Here is a 21583-nt window from a genome sequence, read left to right on the forward strand (position 1 = left end):
ATCATTTGATCTGCATTTAGCGCCCTCTCTTTATTTCACGGTATTCACGTGTTGTTTGATTTGCCCGATCGAGTGTCAATGCTCCTCGAGCTTAAAATCTTGTTTTGTTGATAATCTTCAAAATATCGAAATTAGTAGCAATGATGAGAGACTGAACTTTAAATATTTGTTGTTCTTGATTCAGACTCTAAATTCCATTCCATTATGGATCCAGAACAAGTTATGCGACAATTGGAGAATTCAGCCGAAATATTATTGGTATATGTTTCGTCTCAATTCATAGATTCGATACAAATATACTTTTTGTTGTTACTATGTTGATAGATTTTTTTAATGGATATCTATGTATTTTTTCTAAGATTTCTCTTAATTAAAATATTTTGCACACATTATTGCTTATGCATCTGATTTTTTTCGATGAGTATAACATTTCTGTTAAAAAAATTTCTGCAGGAATCATTCTGAATTTTATTATTTTTATTTAGTCCGTGTAATCGCTCTTTCGCGTTGTTGACATCCTCATATATCTTCAAGCTTAAATATTACTATTAAATAATAACTATTGTTATTTGATGCATAATAGTCCATCATTATCTCCTCTATTTTCTAACAGCCGTCATAAATAAATGTCTATTCATTTCCCCTTAATTATTGTTTAAGTTTCTGCTCAAAAAATCTAAATTTTCAAATGTTAAAAGGGTTCATCAGTCAGTACAATTGTCTGTATACTTTGTCCCAGTATTTGAGTCAAATTTTTCTTAAATGTCTTTCTTCCAATGCAATGGTGAAATAAATATCACTTTTAATATGTTTATAAAAAAAGCTTTGCAAATACGAAAAAGAGTTATTACAATTAATTAGTAAAGGGATATTACAATCAATGGCCAATTACAATCTCTAAAAGTGCCAAATGAATTTTAAAAATGCAATTTTTTCTAAAAGAAACATGTAAACGTTTGTGCAGTGTTGGCTAGGAGTTAAACCCTTTGAGTTTGTCCTCTTCTGTGATGCTTTTTTTAGTTCTTTGTAAGCTGTTGCTCAGAAGATGCTAAGTCTTGGCGATTATTCGACTGTAGATTATGATAAGAAAATCTTTCTAAAAAATACATATTGTAAAGACAGCATGTAGTTGTTTTGGTGCCACTTAACAGTACTGAGACCCACATTGAAAAGATTAATATTATCTCATAACTCCTTCATTTGTGGTTTTGAGTTTGTTTTTTTATTATAATATCTTTATTCTTCGAATTTTTTAACATTTATTGAATTCTTGCTTGGTAATGATCTTTTTGAGATATTTTTCTTAAAGCGAATTTTCTTTTAAAGGATCTTTTACTAAGAAAAGCTTATGCTGTACTGTTAGCAGCAGTTTTCCCAAGCTTCTTCTATCAAAGCCTCATGAACCATGCTAATATTTGATCATGCATCTTATATTTAATCTATTTTACAATAGGATCAAAATTAAGTAAATCTGAAACATTACCTACATGTAACCACAAAGTGATTTATTGCTTTGAATTTATGAGAAAAAAGTTCTTTCCCAAAAATTTACTCTAAAGAAACTGAGCAAAATAAGACAAATAATTGAATAGTTCGATTTATCTGCTTTTAAAAAAATATATATATATATATATAAGTTTTAAACTATCTGGCAGTTGGCCCCTATTATGGAAGTATCCTAAATTATTTTTGTTTGTTTTTTTAAATTTCAATTTTACTTGGCAAAAGGAAAACATTATTTGCATTTGAAAAGTCAATTTTGTTTATTATAGGTTAATGAAAAAAGGGCTAATTTGTATCGATTTACACATAGAATCGGGTTAATCTTCCTTAAGCTGTAAGTAGTCAAGGAAAAAAAGTATATTTGGGGAAACTCACGTTTTTATGTATATGTACAGATATATTGAGTGAGATGATGAATTTAGGAGACAATTTTAATTTCTTACTCAGTTTCAATTCATTTATTTTTTTAATTATTTTATTTATGCAAATAGTATTCTAATTAAAGTTGTAATTTAAGGATTTCAGTAAATGGCATCTTGCTGTTTTCTAAATACAGAACTGAACTTCATCCTTAAGTTTTATCCACATAAAAAAATTTCTAAAATGTATGTTTGAACTACAGTTGATTTAAACTATAACTGGTTTTCCGACCACAAGTTCCTAGTTCTTTTAGCTAATTATAGCTGGAGTCCTCATATTATTAGCTGATATGTCAGTAGTTACTAATTGGGTGAGGTGCTTGCTTAAATATGTGATATGTGAGCATCTCTGTTATGCATAGCATTAAGTCAAAAACTACACAAACAGAAATTTAAAGAAGAAAAATGCATAAACTAATTAATTATTTATTTACTAGTTTGTTAAGGCGTCACTCTTACCTTTTTTGGAGAGATATGACCTTAATTCTGATGTAAAATGCTCACATATATGTCGTGTGAAGAGTGAAATACCAATTTAGTTGTTCTCCACTAAATATGACTTTGGTCAAAATGATGTGACATTCCTAAAATGGCTCTTTAAAAAAAGAGATCTAACAGACAGAACGTACTTTAAAATATGTTGCACGGTAGAACAAGTTGTGTAAGATGTAGAGCTACTTACCTCCATAAAAATTTATGTCCATATCCTGAAAAAAAATTTTATGTCAATAGTTTTTAATCCGCATGTAAGCTTGTATAACAAAATTAGGTACCGTCATGTAGGGCTACTTTGTGCAGGATTTCGCAGTTTTTGAACTTTGACATGTAAAAAAACTATGTTAATTCAAATTTTAGTAAAATTTATTGATATTATATTCATAACTGGACTCAGACGAGTGAATTTGATCAATGTTGGCATTATTTGTATGTAATATTTACAAATAATAAGTCAAAACATACCTTGAACAAAGTAGCCCCCCAAGTGGGGCTACTTTGTACAGAGATAGGAATTCAGTTGATTAATCATGTTTTTAGTAAAATATTGGCATAAAATTGTTAAAAAAGTTAAATGTTGACATTTTTAATAACAAAAACATCAAGATATGCAGGGTGCGTACAGACTCCTTATACTCCTTGGAAATAAAAAAGTCTCCAAGGAGTACTTGGAACTACTACTTAGATTTCCAAATTAGTCCTTAGAGACTCCTTATATTATTGCATTGCATAGATCAGTGGTCGGCAAAGTGCGGCTCTGGCACAAATGTCCACGGAAGGCGCAATAATATTTTCATTTAAAAAGAAACTTGTTAAAAAAAATTACATCTTATTTTGATAAATTAAAATTCTTCTATAAATAGAGAACATGTATAATTTTTTGTTTAAATTAAAAGATAGGTAATTAAAATTTTATATTGTAGTAAAAATACGTAACGAACATCGAGTTAAAGTTTATTAGTTTTCGTAAACGTAAACACAAACCATGTACAAGCTACAGGCTGAAATTGTTCGTATGTTTTCAGGATACTCCGGTGTGATACAAAGGTACCACAAGCATGCGCGCATACTTTTTCTAAAGGAGTGGGGGTACAAATTGGCATCACAACACAAGTGGTCTGCTTTGAATGACCTGGAGAAGGAAGACATGATCATATTCAACGCTTAGAATAGTATTCCTGACTCTTACGATCAGCTGAAAAAGCTCGTGTTTGCTGTTCTTTACCTTTTCGGTTCTACATATATATGCGAACAATCTTTTTCAAGCATGAACATTATCAAGAGTAAACTGAGAAGTCCTCTTATTGATGAGAATGTGGAATCATGCCTAAAATTAAAAACAACAGCATACAAACCTGACGTACTCAAACTTTCCAAGGAGATGCAAGCACATTGTTCGCATTAATAAATATTTATTAAGTATAAATTTTAGTTTTATTTAGTGTACTACTTATTTAGTGTAATAAAAGTTTACTAAACAAGCAGATTTGGCTCCCAATTTGTTTTAAAAATTGTTGTAATGTTCACATTTGGCTCTTTGGCTAAAAAGTTTGCCGACCAGTGGCATAGATGAACTTACTAAGTCCGCTGATGAATTTGCTGTCCAAACAAGGAAACTAAATGATGACTTATCTGTCAAAATCTAATAGTTTACGAAAAACTTTGAAAGAAAAAAAATTTAATTGCAAGAGTTAGAAGAAAAAAAATAAAACCAAATTATTTTACATTTTACAAGAAAATTTAATTTATAATTTACGGTGATTTTTTTTTTTTTTCTTGGTTTAAAACGCCTTAGATTTTCTTATGTATTCAAATTTAAAAATATAAGATTGTTAGGTTTTTATGCTAATCTTTAACATCTGTACTTTAACAAGATTTATTACAATATTTGAAACTGAAAAATGTATTTATGTGCAAAAGTTATAGCTTTATTTATTTTTATTTATGAAGTTCGACGAATTCAAAATTTGTTTCAAAAGGGCTGGAAAAAAATATGCAAAATATACATTTTTGCAAATTCCTTATAATAACTGCTTTTAAAAAAAATTCTACTTATCTTTTACACAAAGTTTTTAAATTTTTGATAAGTCCTTAAAATTTTGGACTCCTTGGATACTCCTTGGATTTCTTCTTCTGATATCTGTATGAACCCTGGATATGTAAAAATATTAATTTAAAAATAATTTTCAGCGTTAAAAAACTATTTTTTAAAGAATTTTTTTCTTAAAAAGTATATTTATTTCAAAATATTTGAGTTTAAACAAAAGGAAACCATATACATTTTTGAACAATAAAATGGATGAAATTTCAAAAGTAATAATTATTACATATTCATTAACATTTATAATATTGATAAATTTGAACTTAGCATGCTTGAATGAACATGACAGAACTTGCTCTTCAGCTTCTGTCAAAATCACCTGATGTCCTATAAAATATATTTTTGTGTGTTAAATCGTTTGATTAATTCATTAGAAAAATCTTTGTAGAAGAAAAATAACAGTTTACCAGCACGTTTTACGTGTTTCTTGTGAATTTTATTAGAGATAGTATTTCTGTGGATTTTGTACTTCCGAGAAGCTTTTGCAATCGGCATACCACCAGCAACTGCTTGCAAACATTGTTGCAGCTTTTCTAAAGTGTAATCATGGTAGTTTCTCGTTCTAGGTATTTTTTTTATAACGTCTGATAGTTTTTCTGTCGAAAAAAAAATGCATGAAACTTTGCACAAAGTACTTTTGCACAGTGCATTTTTTTTCATTTTCCGTTTATTTGTTATTAATTTTCATTTATTAACGCTAACATGATATAATTGTTTATTAATATATAAATTAAAAATTTTGCACTTACGACAATTGTTTTATCAGCGTCTTTGCATTTCACAGCTAAAGTTTCCACGCACACTTTTCGATGTCCGACGTTCTCGGAAAGTTGTTGACATTAGATAAACAAAACACACTCTGAGATTGTTTTAAAATTCGAAAAAAATTTTGTGGCAATAGAGGAGACTTCTATCTTCAAATTCCACACATTTTTAACTTGAAAAAAACATAATACTGAATAGCAGCACTTGAAAAGTGCCAAATACGAATTTGCACAAAGTAGCCCCACATGACAGTATTTTATTAATAAAGGTTCCCCAAGGATATTGTGAAAATTTATTTTATCGTGATCTCAATTGAATTTATTAACCTCTAGCCTACAGCTTATAAGATGTATCAGAATAGTAGGTATACTAAGCAAAAATCTTGATATCCGAATAATTTAGGATGAATCAGATAAAAACTAAATGTAGTTAGCAATTGCATAAATTAGAAAAGAAGTAACTATTTCCTATGAATATTTCTTTAATGAAATAGAAAACAGGCATAATAAATGTAATAATAAATTTATTATTTCCTCTCCAAGAGGCTGTCTTGGCCAAATTTACTACCGTTTAGCAGTACCTTCACAAATTCAACTGAAGGGAAAACGGTAGTTTCACAAAATACCTTTTCCTACAATTTTATTTTTGTATTCCGTAAGAAACGATAAATCCATATTTTTACCATATTTTGTGTTGATTGTTAATATAATTTTTAATTTTTACAAATTATGTCTTAATTTTCACAAAATAGGTACCTCTCAATAAAACCTAGACAGACCCCTGCTCTCTATTTCCATATTGTAATTCTTTCAAATTTCTATTTATTCATTTAATTAAAAAATAGCAAAATAGAAATTTATTATTACTAAAGCTTATTTGAAAGGAAAAAACCTACCTTGATTGTTAATAAAGATTCCAAAATTCGGAGTGGTTTTGTATCATGATTTTATGAAAATAGGTGTGCTTATTAGGGTTTTTTTTTTTTTTTAGTTATATTTTCCTTTCATAAAACCTGATTTTTTTTCTTCCTCTAGGCACCTCCAAATGTTATAAATAGTGAACAAAGGCATTGTGCAGAATCAGTATTTTTGAATTTTCAAAAGTCAAAGAATCCATTTCATATGTGTCAATATATTCTTGGTAATTCTATTTTACCTTATTCTTAATGATTTATTTTTGTTTAAAATTTCTTTTACTAAACAAATCTAACTATTTTAAACTTATATAATAACTATAGCGTAACAAAATTACAGAAAAGTCGTTGACAGCAAACTAATGACACAATGCTGTCAACGACATATTTAACTGCTTTTACGAACAGATGAAATTTATATTTAAGCACATTAATGTGTTTAAAAATTAATGTGCTTGAAAATAAATTTCATATCTATCAATTCATCTTATTGGCATGAAACATTCAAAAAGTTAATAATTGCTCTTTTGTTTGAATAATTAAGAAGAAAAATAGTATTGTATTAGTCAGTGCAGCAACTTTAAAATTGTTAATGTAAATATTTGAATTTAGTAAATAAATAATTTGGTGTATTTAAAATTTATGTGCTAAAAAATAAATTCTGTATTCATCACTTACGCATGATATATTTGGAAAAAAAAATTTGCTTTTTTGTTTTAAATAAAGGGGAAAAAAACAACTATTTTAGTGGTATTGTCAGTGCATTAAGGTTAAATTAAAGATTAATTTTTAATTTCCACACTTATTGTTATTAAACTCTTTCTTAAAAATGTGAGTTCTATATTTTTAATACATTGCGAGACAATTTGCTGTTCTATGACCGTTTATAATTTTATGTGTGTCTTGATGCTTTGCATTTTATTTAAAATTAAAATTTTAAGTCGAAGATAAGATATATATTCAGTAAAATGTGTCTGTTTATATAATAAATAATAATTGAAGAATTTAATGGAGAAAAAGTATTAAGTGACATTTTTTCTAACTTAGGAGTATTAACTTTTGAAAATATAGAAATATTAGGAAATTCTTTGCAAAACTTCTTTAGTACTGCGACAAAAAAAAAATTTTTTTATTGAGATTTCTGATCAGACTAATTCAGAATTGTTTGACTTTTACTGTATGTTACATATTTATATTTTTAATTTCCAATGTACTGGGTCTTTATTGATTTCTGGTGTTATTTTATGGTGTTATTTTTGTTTTTAGCTAACAGTAAATCTGACTATGTACAATTTCAAGCAGCATCTCTTTTGAAACAAGCTGTTATAAGAGAATGGAAATTAATGGAACAAACAAATAAGGATCAACTCCGGACTGGTCTATTGAATTTTGTTATTCAAAACCATTGGTAAAGTATTGTTCTTAAATAAATTCTTCTGTATATGAAATGAGCTATTTAAAGAAGTTGCATAATTTCTCAAAGTAATTCATTATCAAAATAAGAGAAAAATTTGAAGCTTTTGAGAAATAATTAAAGGTAAGCTAAAAGACAATATCTGTGTATAAATTTTGTTCCAAAAAAGTAAACTTATAAAAAGACTAATTGATTAACAACTTTAAAGATGATATGTATTAAACAGTTGTTCAAAATAAAGGAAAACTAGGTAAACTTGTCAGTTTCATTTTTTAGTTCTTCGATAGCTATTTTAATGCAATACATGTTAAATTAATCCCCAGAAATTGAAGTGGAAATATATGCTTTGTTAAAAACTTCATTGGTTTCAAAACATATGAAGATGGCAATAAAAGTTAACATGTTTCAAGTGCTCAAAAATAGCAGGCCCATTATCAAAACTTGCCAGACATTAGTGAAAGAGAGAAATAAAAAAGTGATTTGAAACACAAAACCTGAAGTTGCCTCCAAAAAATGGAAGCATGTTGACTTTTATCACAATCTTCATGTTCTTTGAAGTCATTAAAGTTTTTTATCAAGCATTAAATCTATGTATTTGCTTATAATAGCAATTTATCTTCTTTCATAAATTGTCATTATAACAGATTTTAACTGTATATAGATTTTACATTATGAAAAATGTTTTAAAAGTTGTTAATTAATTTTAAAATTTATATCTTAGCTTACAGAACTATGTTAGAGAGCAACTGTTGTTGGTTGTAGCTATAATGGTGAAGCGCACAAGTGTTGAGCAGGACTCAGAGGTTGTGGCTGATTTTCTAACTGAAGTGTCACAATTAATTAGCAGTGGCGATTCAACTATGGTATGACAGAAAATTATTTTTTAGTTTTTGCTCTTGTAAAATACTTTAAAATATCTTTTTCTTAGTAAATTGTTTTAAATTCTTACTTAATTTTGTCAGCATATTTCTAAAAACATTAAATAAGCAATATGATTGAAAATGTAAGGACATGGAAACTTGATTTCTTTAGGTATACACAGCTTACTAAAATGTGTATCAAGAGGCTAGTTAAAATTTCTGAGCAAAATTTCTCATTTGATCTGTTAATGTAATAACATTTGTGTGCATTACTTACCTTTTTTCTTCCTTCTTGAAGTAGTATTAAACAAAAATATAGTTGATTCTGTAGCATACAAGGCAGTCTTAATTGTTTTCTTGTGCATTGACAATTATTTTTTCTTTTGGTATTGCCATTTCAAAGGACTGTAAAAAATTATTACCACAGTACCAGTAAGTAGTAGTACCTATTACCATAATATTGGTAGTACTTACTACCACAATTAATCAACAATTAATTGCAGTAATTATTAATAATTACTACCTCAATAAACTGACACAGGGTGCGTAGCGTTTTTAAAAAGTGCTTATTTTCGTTTTTTAAAAGCCCTTAAAGGTGCTTTTTTCCATGGATGTTTTTAAAAAGTGCTTAATTTTCCCTGTTCCGAAATGTGATATTTTTCTTTACCATGTTGATTTTTGCCACAAATTATGCAAAAAGACATTGTTCTATTCAACGTTTTCACAATTAATTCAACCCCAATCTATTTCTGTATGAAAGCACCATTTGTTTTAAATGTTTGATGAAATACTTGCGAGTCCGCACTTGCGTATACTGAGCTGAATTCAGTGGTAAGGATTTTCAACTCTTGTGTGCAACCCTGCTGCATTTTGCAAGAGATTCTCAATTTCAGACTTCATTTTCCGCTCTCTGTAATAGAATCGAAAAATCTCCCGAATTTTTGCTGATTGTGGGAACCAACTAAACATTGTCAATTTTTTGTTCTCTATTAGTGATAGAAAATTTCATTTCTCTTGTTAATTTCATCGTTTGTAACGCGCCATCGTCTTTGTCACTGTAAATGAAACCGGATAAAACCATCAACTGTCAAAAACTTGCCAACCCTGTTTAATTATGATATTTTTTAAAAATATTTTTTAAGTGCTTGAAAACTGCTTAAAAGGTGCTTATTTTTTGTTGAAAAATTTGGCTACGGGCATCATTAAATTATTTGGTGAATTTTCACAGCCTTTAAAACGGACATATTTTTTTATTGAAAAGAAAAACCTTTACTGAACAGTTTTTTAGTAGTGTTATGTATAATCATACTATAATTACGGTGTGCGTAATAATCCTTCTTTATTTTATGTTTAGCAAGCTATTGGGTGTTCCATACTAACAGCTTTACTAAATGAGTTTTCAAGTTCCACAAGAGCCAGCGATGTGGGCCTTACATGGGAAACACATTTGATGGCTAAAAGGAAGTTCGAGGTATTTTGAGTCTTCAACTTATATTTATTCAAATTCTAAAAACAGTGTTTGTAATAGACATTACACAATTAAATAGTGTTATTTGTTAAGTATTTATGCTATTTAGTATGACAGCAATAATATTCAAGGAATTAACAATGTTTAAGGATAGTAAATATTTTTTAAAATGTATATTTTCTCATCTTCTTTAATTCTTAGGCAAGAAAAAAATATTAATTTGTCGAATTTTAACAGTTTTTAGAATTTACTTTGTTATTTGTATTCAGACATAAGATGCATATTATTTCTTTAAAATACCTCTTTAAAACAAAAAGAAGAAAAAAATTGTATCCTCACAGTTGAAATGCTACCACTGGATCATAAATTCAAATTTGTCTCCTCCCCTAACACATTCACACAAATATTATTGTTAAAACAATTTGGCCTCATCTAACATATATATGTATATAATCAAATATAATGATTTTTAAAAGTTGTAGATAAACTCAGTGCTGTTTAAATCCAAGTTTAACTTAAAAAAACTCTTATAAAAATTGAACCGAACTCTATGCAGGGGAAGCCTACAATTGAGCTACAAAAAGAATTCTTACTCTTTCTTTGTGTAGTGTAATTTTCATATAAAATGAGCCAAGAAAAATTTAAAAGAAAAAAGATTGGAGGTATTTTAAATATAACTAGTTATGCCTAAGAAGCGATGGAACGGATACTTACACTAAGTGCAATAAAAAAATCTGAGAGAAAAAAAAATATTAAACAGGATGAACTTGCGCATGGTAATATTGAAATAAAGTCTTTTGAGTTTAAAGGGAGTTACATATATTTCAAGCTTTTTCAAAGGATATACTTTTACCATACTGCTGAAGCTTAACAAGAACATTGGAAAATAATATCTAGGGTAATGAACATTAACGAGATTGAATCTAGGGTGTATTGTTACAAGAAGAGACAATGATTATAATTAAGATTTTGGAATTGCACCATTTATCTTCCTTTTTTCTCCTGTGGAAACTTTATTAAACTAGAAGCTTGGACATACACCTGGGGAAAAGAGACAAGGTTTTAGTTATAGATTTAAAAAGATATATTTAGTTATAAATTATAGATTTTTTTTTCTTACTTTATCCTCACTTTTCTGTGGCAACATTTTCTCATCCTTTTTTTTTAAAAAAAAACAAAAACTGATGAAAAGTAATCTGCTGTTTAATCTGAAAATTACTTTTCTTGTCTGATAAATTTTTTCTTTAAAATCAATCTTAAATATGATTCCCTTCTTCTAACATTTGAATATGTGTCAGATAGTAATCTGTCATATATTTAAATGTCATAAATTTAAGAAATGTTTATTGTTTTAAGTTTTGGCATTTTTAAATTATTCTTTTTTAATGTTCATTTTTGCAGAAAACAGATTTGAAGAGATTGTTTCAGTTTTGTCTGCAAGGTCTCAATGAATTGAACAAAGTTGGCTCACCTATTCCTCCCGAGACTACTAAACTCTTCAAAAAATTTCTAATAATTGCTGAACAGGTTCTTACATGGAATTTTCAGTTTGCAATGATTTGTATCCTTTTTATGATGTTCTTATACTATTTCTTGCATTATTTAATGCATTAACAATTTTTTTAGTTATCTTTTTTCTGGTGCTAAGTACCTCCATTTAAAATACTTCCTTGTATTTAAAAAAAAAAAATACATGTTCATTAAATATACAGAAGTGTTTTTATGGTATTGTATTATTTTAATTAAGCCAACTTTATACAGAGGGCTACCAAGTAGATCCCTTTTTACTCCCTAAGTCTCTTTTTGTAATTTTAATATTTTTTTAAAAATATTTATTTGGTTCTATTTTTCAGTTTTAGTCTCCTCAAGTCTGTGTATTATAATTTTCTAACTTTTAGTCTTGATTCTTTTTAATCTACTTTTTTTCTAATAAAATGAATTCTACATATTACTTTTTGCAATGAATAAATAATTCTACTTCTGCCCTTTTTAAGTGCCTAATTTCACTACCAAACAGGTGCCACTAGTTTTTTTTAATTATTTTTTTTATGTGAAATTGTAGTTTTTTTAAAAAAAAATTCCTAGTTTCCTCTAAAAATGTATAGCTATTATGCCATTTCTTACTTTATTTTGATATTATAATAATTGGAATTTTAAAAAATCTAATATTTAATATTAAAATTTATAATTGAACTCTGAGGAAGTGTTCCAATAAGATTTCATTTTTAAAAAAATCATACTATAACTTTAAAAGAGATCGCTACTTAAAATATGGAATATTTTAAGTTTGTGTGAACATTCTTTTAAAGCTAAGAAGTAATGTTATTCTTCATTAAGAAATGACAAGGCCTGAAATTTTTAGTGGCTAGTATCTAGCACAGTATATGCTATATGTTTACAATTCTATGAACAATGCTTTGTTTTTTCAACATCTTTATAATAATTTTATGTATCTCGATAATTTGAAATTCTAATTTTATACTATACATTTAAATGTAACATAAAAACAGTTTTTATAGAAGAAATAAATTATTATTAGAGAAGCACATAATTCTCTTTTTTTTTTCAAATTAAATCTCATTTTTTGTTTTTTTTATTGAAACTATGCGAAAAGACCAGTAAATTTTTCTCAAGTAATATTTCTACTAATTCTTTTCATAGCCATTTAATTTTAGTTAAAAGTTAGTGCTTAAAGTTTATTATTCAATTGAATATTTGCTTTTGTTTTTCATTTTTTATAGTTTTTTTTGTTCTTGCTGCAGCCTAGCATTTTCATATCATTTGAACTCTGAAACTGTATAATGTCTTATTATAAATCCTTAGCTATGTATAAGTACCTAGGAAATTGGTTGGGATGTTTGAGTCTCAGCCAAGTCCTGCCTTAAGACCTAACAGTGAATGGCATGATGTGTTTTTAGATCCAAATGTGATAGGCTTATTTTTCAAGGTCAGATTAAAATTTTTGCCTTTTATTTGTACAATTATATAGTGTAAACATAATTTTCTACTCATTAACCTATCTTCAATCAATATAAATATTTAACTGTTAGAATAAAGGTTTGATTAGTATGAAGTAAAGTCTTGATAGTTTGTCTATTATGAAAATATGTGTATATAAAGATCCAATAAAATTATTTATTTTCTTAAAGCAAGCCTTTGAAAACTGTTATTTTATTTGAAAAGTCACAGTTATAGTTGTTTATGTAAAATGACTAAAAATTATTAAAATTGAAAATTATGTGGGCAAAAAAAAAATTGTTTTTCCATGGAATTTCTAATATATCCTTTTTTTAATGCTACCAAAAATAATTAAATAAACTAATACAGGATAGTTATATTAAATTTTTTTATATATGGGATATATTGTTATGTTTGTTGCTACCAGATTATTTTATTTTCTCTAAGTAAATATATGTAGATCCGAAGGTTGGAGAATATAAGTTTTAATTTGAAAGTGGAAGCTAATATTACGAAATTTTTAGCGACTTTCCAAAGAAATTGGTATCAGAAAGAAATTAATATTTCTAAACAATATATCAAATTCATTAAAAAAAATTCCTGCGAGTTTATGATTCATTTTTAGAACTATGCTTAACAAGCACTGTGTGTGAGTTAAAACTAAATGATCAGTAGAAAATCTTAATTTTTGTTAATAATGGACTGTTTTGTTAATAGTAAATACTTATTTCATGCAGGGTTCGTTATCATTGGCAAAATATTAATTATAATAGTCTGTGGGTGAATAAAAAATTTTTTTAGATTTAACTGAAAGATTACTAGCCTGGCTGGTAGGGCACTGGGCCCATGTCCAAGAGTTCATGGATTTGATCCCCGACAGTCAAAGACTCCCCGTGTAGTAAATGGTGACTGATGCATGTTGAATCTGTCAAAATTACTTGCTGAGGGCTGCAGTGGCTCAGGGGATAGAGTGTTTGCCTTCCAGTGAGGTGAACCGAGTTTGAATCCCATCGATAGCTGGTAGATACGAATTCTGCCCCCGTCTTGCAGTGACCTCGGTGGTAGGTGTATCATGGATTCCCTTGTGGTCCGGCTAGCCTCTGGATGTTTTCGTGGTTTTCCTCTCCATGTTCCACCAAAAAGTCCTCCACAAAGGCAAATTTCTCCCAATACTTGATAAATAAGCTCCCTTGTCTTTTGGATTAGATTCAAAATTACAAGACTACGGAGTTGAACATTTGTAGTCGTAAACCCACAATTGGGTCGACTGTTCAATGACTAATGAAATAAAATAAAATAATTGTTGAAAATATTTAGCATCCTACAAAGTTCTGTCTACGTCAAAAAAGAATTTAAAAAATGCTGTGTGTTATTTAAATTTTAAGCTTATATTTAAAACTCTGTCATGAAACATAGAATTGTCAGAGAATTTGATTTTAGATAAAACAATATTAGAGAGTAATGCATTTTTTTATTTTTTATAAAATATGGAAAAGCTTTTGTATATAATTTATATATAAAGTGCATTATAAATCTACTTTTAAAAATTTGTGTAGTAAAATTTCCCATCCCATTAGTTAATAATCCCAGGTGTAATATTTGACTATTCTGTCAAAAAATAAGTATCATTATTTATTGCATAAAAAAATTTTTATCTGATAAAATATTGTATTGAATAAATGTGTGGTTTGGAATTATGTTAACATGTTTTTTAAAAAAACATTAAAAGATCAGAGAATCAGGAATTTTTCTTCTAAATTTCAGTGAAATCTTGCTAACTTCTCTTGATGCTAATTTAGTTGTGTTTTTAATAGCTTCACTGGCAAGTTAGGGAAAATCCAGATCTGTGTCATCATACTCTTCAGTGTTTTTATCAGTTAGCATCATTAAATGGTAGTGTAATGAATAAAATGGAAGCTAGGTCAACATATCTTGGATGGTTCATTGAAAATTTGCTACGATTATTATCTAGGTATGTTTTTTCCTATATCCATAAATATAAGTTCAATAATAATTTGAATTAAAATCAGATGTAATGTTCTAGAAAGTAATGTCAGTGGTCAATCACAGTTGTAATATAGTATATTATATGCATGTACTGACTATATTATTCCCTTATGATCAGTGATAATAAAAAAAAGGCTTGAATCTTATTTTTATTTTTTTTTAAAGTTAGCTATTTAAATAATGAAAGAGCAAGAATTTGTTAAATAGAAAAAAGTTTTGAAATGTATATTTCCTTTTTAACTACTTTAGTATGTTCTCCTTTAAGTAAATTTGGCAAGTCAATTTTAAAAAGTCATTTTTTTATTCGTAATAAATTTAAGAAACAGTGAAATGTAATTAAATATTTTCTTTCTAGTGGTCCTTTGAAAGACTATGAAGTAATAGGAGTGTCCAATATGATTAGTCGTCTTCATGTGTTTTATCCCAATGCCTATATGTCCAGTATATCTCCGGACGTTTTACAAGCTTACCTTTTAAAACTGACTGATTTAACTTGTCACTTCACCGAAAGAGCAGCTCAGGAAGAATCAGTAATAATTTATAAATGATTAAAAGTTTTTAATTAGATTTGAATATGTTTTTAGTGATAAAATAATGTATTTGGTTTTGTTTTTTTTTCAGCAACAGGAAGATAAAGTCTATATGGAAGCATTTGAGCATCTCATCGAGGCGTGGGCTACTATTTTACAGGACAACCAATTATTCCCATCCAATTTGTTGAGAGAATCGGCAATCCAAATATTTAATCATTATTTAAAAACCCATCTTTCAGCACCTGACGAAAATAGAGGCCCTGTGAGTAAATGTGTGCTTTAAATTCTGATTTGAAGATCATGTTAAGGGATATTATAATAAATTACAGATAATCAGCTTTTGAATGCTTGGAAATATGAGATACTTTTCTTTTAAAAATCATTTAATTAAATGCTTGTTAGAATAAATTAGTATATGGTGCTTACAGCTAACCATAAAGCAATTTTGTGGAGATTTAGGTGTTTTTTATGGTTAGACTGTAGAGTAAGGTGCCTTTTTGACTGGCTACTGTATGTTTGAGATATTACTGTAGTAATCTGTGTGTATTTTTCTATTTATTAATATAAGGATTTCTTATTATTAGAAAATCTCTTTTTTTTTAAATTCATTTTCCTGGTTTTGTATAAGAACATAAAAATTGCCAAAAATATGTGGAGCACCCTTTTGTAAATTTTATTAATAAGTTATATTGAATTGAGTTTTTAAATGTTTCCAATTTGCATGCAAAATATTCCTCTCAATTATAATTTATTTTTATAAAGTTTACATTTTAAACCTTCACTGTATGAATTTTTTTTCATTCAAGACATAATGTTTGCCTATCAACAAGCAAATACTTATTGAATAAAAAAATATGTTTCTAATAAAATATTGTTGTGTTTACACTGTGTGTATATATTACAAAAATATGCTCTTGAATTTTAGAAAAGTCTTTTCTGGAATAGTAAGGGAATTTTATTTCTGCAATTCAGTGATAACTTTGTAAACGTCATTTCTGTTCTTGTCAAATCCATTTTTAAATATTTCATCTTGTTTTTCATAAACATTTCTTTATGCTCTTGTTTTTCATTCATTATTTCTACAATATATCATATTTATTGCCTTGTGAATGATGTAATTATTCACTCATAATGTTTCATAAATATTTCTCTTTTTTTTATATTCTGATTTCTACATTGTACCATAATTATTGCCTGGTGAATGATATAGTATTTCTGTTATGCTCTATGTTCCATGTTATTTATTTATTTATTTTTTTAATATAACATCTTTGTTTTTACTTACGTTTCTATTGTTTTTCACAAGTAATTTTATTCATAGAAATTTATGTATTTATTTCGAGGAGTTAATCAATTAAAATTAACTGCAATTTTTCCCAAACTAATTTGTGCTGTTTACAATGTTTTATTTTCACATTATACAGGTAGGAAATAGCAACAAAGAAGAAATAGATGAGATCGAAGAAGATGATAGAGTCAAATATCGTGATCAGTTAACAGCTATTGGTGTATTTGGTAGACTTGTAATTGACCACAGTGTTCCTATATTAGTGAGGTACTTAATACAACTATTGAGTGAAAGTTTACAACTACTTTAAATCTTAGATTACAATTTGTTTTTAATTTTTTTTTTCCCATTGGTATTTTTAAATATGTGATTCTTAACAAGTGATTACAGAATACCAAGTTATCAATAATCACCACTTCAACAGGTCTTGAATATGAAATTAGTCTGGCAAAATTATCTGAAGTTCGAAGCCATAAGCATATAATAGGATATTAATAACTAATAATATTATAAAAATTGTTTAAAGAGATAAGCACTTGCTCAATCATGTCTGGAAATAGTCTTCATTTTTAAAAACTTTGTTTATAGAAATCTACAACAGGTATTCAAGTGTCTTTCAACTATTTAACCATCATTAATGTTTCAAATTAGTTTAAGTTATCAGTTGTATGACTCTATCTTTAATTATACAGGTTGGCCACTCATCTAGAAAACCTGGAATTGTCAGGGAGAAAACTTGAAAACATCTCATCTTTTTTAAAAGATTTTAAGTTGGCCAAGACTTATGAATTAAACATGCTTTACTTTTTTGTGCTTGTTTAATGATTTGAATATTCTAAATAACTTAAATTTTGATCATGAATTTAATTTTTTACTTTCAAGCAAGGTTTTAGAAAGAAACATAAGTACATCAATTTTTCGTAATTTTTTTGAATATATCTTTTTGCTCATTATGCTAGATCAAAACAATCTTGGAGTTGTACATCAAATTCCACCTACCCAGCGAACCATCCAATTTATGTGAATTCTACATTATATTTACAGACAATTGCATAGATTTTTAATGGAGTAATATTGTTCAACTCATTGAGTCATTAAGGTTTCTTCTTTATGCCATCTGCATATTTGAAATCTGATTTTTTATTTTTTTTTTAAGGAAAAAAAAGTCTGAACTGATTTAGATCTTTTGATATATCCATCTGTAGCTTCATGCTGTCATATTTTATTTTAGTTGTGTCTAACAAGTTTAACACACATTTCTAAAACCTGGGACTAACAAGAAAACTGGTATTTTTCTGATACGCTTAGTACTAGAATTTATCACTGATTTGATATCTTCAAAATCTTGCAACATACCACACGAAAATTCTAATTTTAAGGATTTTAAATAATCTAAGGTTTATCTTTAGTAGTACAAAATTTGGCCTTTGCTATAACAATTTCCTATCTACCAACAATATCTATTACTGTATATTTTAAATTCAATCACTTTGGGCATGGCCCCGAGAGCTTGGAAAATCATGATCCATTCCCTTTGCCCTATTCTAGATTGCTGACTTTTGTCAAGAAAGTCCTTAGGTTGTAAATAGAAAAGATTTTAAAACCAGGAAAAACTGTTCCAAAGAAAAGAAACTGTTAGAAATTTTGTATTACCAGATCACTTTGAAATCATTAATTAGTGTGTTGTTGTGTGGTATATCCTTCCCCAATACTGCAAGACTCAAGGAAAGACATTCACGCATTTTAATCACACATTTTGCTGACACTGCACACATTGTAGAAATACCGAAATTTCTCTATCGCTCCCAGGTTGCGGAAAGGTGTGTAAAAAACTTGTGGCAGAGCTTTGAACAAAATACGCAAACTACAACTGGAGATGATATATGCGAGCGACACTAAAGTCATGATCAGTTATGCCTCATCTCTAAAAAAAATAAAAAAATTTAACAAATCTGAATTGAAATTTGTAGGAGATAAAAAAAATAATATTTAACTATGCGGTAAGCCAAAGAATCCTACTGCATTGAAAATCTTTATATATAGTTATAAATAAGGCCCGGATTTTGATGACATTTGCATTTTTGTACATTTTTTGTCTTTTAGAGCATTTTTTTAGATTTATAGGGCATTTTTCTTTAAATTTTGGGGCGTATTTTGCATTTTAATGCATTTTTTAAAGTTTTTTGTTAATTTTTTCCAATTTTTACTAATTTTTATCAATTTTCATTATTACACTGGCTTCCAAACAATGAAGAAAATCTATGGAATACTAACAGGTGAAGCAAAATCTTTTCAAATTGAAGAAGAATTGTAAGTAAGTGAGACCGTCTTTTTCAAGTACGCACCTATAACATCAGTAGACGTTGAAAGAAGCTTCTGCAGGAATGAAAATTTACTTTCAGACAAGAGACGCTCGTTTACACTTCAAATTATCAAAAAACATATAATAATCCAATGTAATTCTGATATTTAGTAATATTATGAGATGGAGGTTGTTATATCCATTAAAGTTTCTACACAAAATAAAAATATTTTGGTGTCAATATATTTTCCTTTTTTTGTTATTTTAGGATATAAAACATATTTTTCAAACTTTAATGAATGTAGAACAAGTATTGCATTGCTTTATATTTTTTAAATGACTCATAATAATTTTAAAGACCAAATTATTTTTTTAATCCAATATTTTTGCTTTATTTAAGGCATTTTTTGCGCAATTTTTGCATTTTTAAGGGCATTTTTGGCCCTCTTTAAGGGCATTTTTTGCACTTTTTAAGGGCATTAGTTGAGATTTTTTAGGTCATCAAAATCCGGGCTCTAGTTATAAATATAATGTATTTATCCCCACAAAAAAAAATTGTTAGTTGGGTAGAGTGTAGGTGGAACTAGATGTGCAGCCATCTTCACGTAGTAAGATTCAGATCATTAGGATCTAGAATAATGAGGGAAGATATACATAGTGGACTGTGGGAGCAACGTTGGCCCACTTAATATTGTGCCCCTGAAAGAGTGGCTAACAAATCTTCCCTACTTATACCTCAATGACAAGTGTCAATCAGATGGGCATTGGGGGAAAAAGAAAAGAAAAAGATTTCTCAAGACTAATTTTTAATATCTTTATAACTCTCTTTTAATTTGGTATTAACATAAAAAATATAATGATTATGGAAAACTAAAACTGTATAACTTAGGAAAACTTGTTATTGCCAATAAAAAAAAAAATTTTGTTTTATATGTTAAAAATAGCAAAATCTTAGATGATTTACTCAACTGCAAGAATATCAATGATAAAAGATTTCATACTTATTTGAATTTGAGCTGAAAAATTACAAAACTGCTTATGTGCAGTCGAAAAATGTTTTACTGAAAAATGAATAAATAAAACATTTTGTTAAATTAACTTCTGTCACGCACTTGACAAACAATTAACCCTGTTCTAAATTTTTTACAGTACTTCTTTTATCGAAGTTTGTAACAAATTTGAAGGTTCTAAAAAATAGTTAAGCACTTAATGATTTCAAATTTACTTTGAACAGCTGGAAATTTTTTCATGAATATCTTTAAACTTACTGTAATCTCTTATATCTTTTAATTTTAACATGTTTTCAATTTTAGATTAGTTGAAGACCGAATTTCTCGATTGCATGGTCAGTTACAAAGAATTCACCAGACTGGTGGAGCAAATGATACCTCTGTTCTTGACTGTTTGAACGAAGACATACATTGGCTAGTCATGATATCTGGTATAATTCACTTTTTTCAATTTGTTTTTCTATGACAGCTTAACAATTTATTTGATTGTATAATTCCTCTGAATGAATTTAGTCTAGTTCTTCATACTCAAAATAGTTTTTTACTTCTAAAATAAATTTCATTTTAATGTCCAAGCTTTAGCAAACTTCAACTTAGAGTACATAAATGTCTAATACTGTGTATTTCTGCTTGACAAGTCAGAAATGTTCTGTTTTTCTGACCTGTTGTGTATTGTTTATATTCTTTTTTACTGTGTTGTTACAAAGTAATTAAACTTAACTTCAACGTGTGTTAAAATGATATAATAAATGGTTTCATAAAATCAAGAAAACTAACGATGCAAACAAAATACCTTCATTGGTGCTCACAGAAAATAACTAACAAAATATCTTTATTGGTAATTACATAAATTAAACTGGAGATACAAACAAAGTACCTTCATTGGTACTCAAAGAATTTGCCATTAGCTACAATACTGATTTGACATCATCATTGTACAGGTGCTGGACGCTTCCGGCTTTTTTCTGTATCACTTGAATTTAGCTTCTTTAACACATTCCTATTCATTTGTAAAATGTTCAAACTACTCAGAAACAAACTATTCTCTTACGGCTTCCATACCGTATTTTCACTAATGCTTTATATATCTTTTTTGCAGTTTTATCTATTCCAAACAAAATTCATTGTTTTCAAGCAACTATAATTTGCTGTGATACACCTTCTGTCACTAAAGGTGTAATAGTACTCACAATGGCCTAACTGTACTTATTTGAACACTAAAGAGCACTAGTTGCCATGCTTTTTACTATGTTAGCCATAGCATCCTGACCAGTATGGGCATTCAACTATGGAATCATTCATCAAACATTTTACATATTTACTTTAAAGTATAATCTGTATTTCAGTATGTAAAAGGGATTTATAAAACCATCTTTGATTAAAATTGCTTAAATGCAGTTTCTTTAACCAGAAACACAAAATTAAATTTAACTTTTAAAATTAATTTTAACACAACTAAAGTAATACTTTGATATGAAATTTATTGACTTAAATAGTTTATTTATTGCTTTTTTTTAAAAAATAAGCAAGCTTTCTTTTTTTTATAT

General features: G+C 27.8%; 1 protein-coding gene across 1 annotated transcript in view; it reads left to right on the top strand.

The window, feature by feature from the left end:
- Positions 1 to 50: 50 nt before the first annotated feature.
- The window catches only part of LOC107436149 (exportin-4), a 47303-nt gene continuing 25770 nt past the window's right edge, over positions 51 to 21583 (top strand). Inside the window, exons 1-12 of the mRNA XM_043040328.3 lie at positions 51 to 258; positions 6318 to 6423; positions 7463 to 7604; positions 8332 to 8473; positions 9825 to 9941; positions 11340 to 11499; positions 12773 to 12885; positions 14711 to 14868; positions 15259 to 15433; positions 15525 to 15698; positions 16861 to 16991; positions 20340 to 20467. Coding sequence (XP_042896262.2) covers positions 205 to 258; positions 6318 to 6423; positions 7463 to 7604; positions 8332 to 8473; positions 9825 to 9941; positions 11340 to 11499; positions 12773 to 12885; positions 14711 to 14868; positions 15259 to 15433; positions 15525 to 15698; positions 16861 to 16991; positions 20340 to 20467 — 1600 coding nt within the window. The 5' untranslated portion in view covers positions 51 to 204. The remainder of the gene's footprint in view (positions 259 to 6317; positions 6424 to 7462; positions 7605 to 8331; positions 8474 to 9824; positions 9942 to 11339; positions 11500 to 12772; positions 12886 to 14710; positions 14869 to 15258; positions 15434 to 15524; positions 15699 to 16860; positions 16992 to 20339; positions 20468 to 21583) is intronic.

Source organism: Parasteatoda tepidariorum, chromosome 8 (assembly GCF_982258835.1).
Source record: "Parasteatoda tepidariorum strain Cologne lab strain chromosome 8, Ptep-v5.0, whole genome shotgun sequence".
NCBI lineage: Eukaryota > Metazoa > Arthropoda > Arachnida > Araneae > Theridiidae > Parasteatoda > Parasteatoda tepidariorum.